The 2,352-nt window shown below is 53.6% G+C and overlaps 1 protein-coding gene across 1 annotated transcript in view; it reads left to right on the top strand.

Moving 5' to 3' along the window:
• The first annotated feature begins 1,404 nt into the window (after nucleotides 1-1,404).
• Nucleotides 1,405-2,352, top strand: part of tox3 (TOX high mobility group box family member 3) — a 41,477-nt gene continuing 40,529 nt past the window's right edge. The window contains exon 1 of the mRNA XM_076013771.1: nucleotides 1,405-1,722. Coding sequence (XP_075869886.1) covers nucleotides 1,621-1,722 — 102 coding nt within the window. The 5' untranslated portion in view covers nucleotides 1,405-1,620. The remainder of the gene's footprint in view (nucleotides 1,723-2,352) is intronic.

The following is a 2,352-nucleotide window of genomic DNA, read 5'->3' as shown; positions in this document are numbered from 1 at the left end:
CCTTTAACAAGCATTTGACATGGATTCTTTTTTATTTAATTTATTTTTTTCTCCACAAAGGGACCCTGGGACACTGTGGATGCCAGGTGTCGTGTGGCAGGTCCAACACAGTGTTTAGCAGTAAGATGAAGCCAGGTGTTTGGTGTGGGCAGCTGGAAACAGGAGGCTGAATAAAAAGTTGCTTTCCCAGGGATCAATAGAGGATCTTCCAGGGATAATTAATGATCGTTCATAATGCCAGTGTGTTTCACCACCAGAGTCTGGAATGAAAAACAACCACTTGAAAATTGATTTTTAAAAAAAAAAAAACTTTTAAAACTAGATATTTGTTTGAGAATTAAATACCGAATTATTGCTATTTTTCTTTTAAATAAAAACAGGTCGTTAAATAAACTGCCACACTCCCCACATGGTTTTGTTTAGCTCCTTGATTATTATTTTTTTTCCTACCACTCTCCAGCTGGTGGATGAACAGAACTCTGACGCAAAAGTAAAACAAAGCTTCACAACACATTGAAGGAAGAGTCAGTTAAGCGATGCAAGTAATGAGAAAAGAAAAGAAAAACCAACTCCAGTCCCTGTTAGTGAATCAATCATTAAGCCCTCCCGCCTCCAGCGTGTCACATGGACTTCAATGCGAGGGGTTTGGTAGGCGGGGCTTAGCTTGTTTGGGGCGTGGCGTAGCGTGTTTGGGGCGGGGCCTGCTTCTTGGCACATTTCCCCTTGTTGAGCAGCACTACGGCAGCAGGCAGAGAGCCGAAGGCTGGAGCTGTTTCCTCTGCGAGCCACCGCCGCGCGGACTGACTGACGGACTGACGGACTGCTCGCACCTTCTGCGGAGACTCTGCACCGCTGCCGCCGCTTCTCCATCCTCCCCCTGCGGCCACCGTAGTTCCAGCAGGGCGGCGAGCGCTGACCTGCGACACTGACGGAGCCTCGCGACCGAACGACACTCGTCTGTTGGCCAACTTGAGGAGATAAAAGTTGCTCGAGGACGGACGCGGCGCACGAGGAGGCGGACAGCGTGCGTGCGTGCGTGTGTGTGCGTGTGCGTGTGTGTGTGTGTGCGTGCGTGCGTGCGTGTGTTTGTCGAGACGCAGCGCGCGCGTTGTGCGTAAAGTTGCGCGCTTCTTCTCTTTCAGCCGCTTTTCTTGCGCTTTCTCTCCCTTTTTCTCCTCCCCACCGGCATCCGGAGAGGAGGTGGGGGAGGACCCGCGCGCGGCCGCCAGTCTCGTGGCTTCTTTGTATACAGCAGCAGTGTAAATGCGTGCGCACGCCGCGTACACGGCTGCTTGACGGACAGCTTCACCTCGCGCCCTCAGCGATGAAGGTGTGACGGGAAAAAAGGAATACCGGGACTTTTTTTTTTTTTTTTTCTTCTTGTACCCGAGCCTCTCAACCCCCACCCCTGGTCCCCCTGGTGCCCCCTGGTCCGGTGCCTGGTTCGGTCCCGGGTCCCTGCTTCCTGGTGGACGCCGCTTCCACCGCCGGCTCGCGGCGCGTCTTTTGGATTTGTATCAACGGCAGAGACAAATCGCGCCTCACTTCAGCCAACAACAGCTGCGCGGCTCTCGTGGCCACAGCTCTCCACGCACGAACACGCGCACACGCTCGCACACCATGGATGTAAGGTTTTATCCGACTGCCGGTGGGAATTCTCTTCCTGGAGATCCGGCAGGCCTGGACTTTGCCCACTGCCTGGGCTACTACAACTTCAACAAGGTAAAGCCAACACATTCCACCTTTGCCTCTGCAGTGTTGTGTTGTGTTGTGTTGTGTTGTGTCTCAATCAACCCGGGTCATTCCATTTCAGCCAATCACACTCGTCGACAGAAACAAAACAAAACAAAACTTTTGTTGTTCCTCGCGCGGACTAATTGTAATTCGAGCTCGTGGGTGGGGGTGGGGGAAGGGGGGTGCAGGTGCATCCGCGCGCCGCCGGCCTCTCTCTCTCTCTCTCTCTCTCTCTCTCTCTCTCCGGAGGGTGCAGTGTGTGACAGCTCCGTGTTCCTGAGGATCAGGTCTGGATCATTGGTGGCAGCAGTGCAGGTCCAGGAGCCTCCTGGAGGAGCCTCCTGCAAGGACCAATCACAGCCAGCCTGCCTGCAGGAGAACAAAGTGTAGATGTTCCCGGAGCCTGCTGGTGCTGCTGGTGACCTCCCTCCTATAGTGAGACTCTATAGTGAGAGTGCAGTGGTGCTGCAGTTGTGGTGGTGCCTCCTGAGTTCCCCTCCTGGCTGTGTTCCCCGTCAGCGCTGCTGGAGCTGTGCAGAAATGAGAACTACCTCATTGTTTACAAGTTGTTTGACTTCCTGCTTTAGCGTGAGAGTGTTTGATTGGCCCGTGGAAGAG

Source organism: Nelusetta ayraudi, unplaced genomic scaffold, assembly GCF_046127955.1.
Source record: "Nelusetta ayraudi isolate G7.1 ecotype Tasmania unplaced genomic scaffold, CSIRO-AGI_Nayr_v1 ptg000157l, whole genome shotgun sequence".
Classification (NCBI taxonomy): Eukaryota; Metazoa; Chordata; class Actinopteri; order Tetraodontiformes; family Monacanthidae; genus Nelusetta; species Nelusetta ayraudi.
The sequence above is the reverse complement of the archived record's forward strand: the minus strand, read 5'-3'. Positions and strand labels throughout refer to the sequence as shown.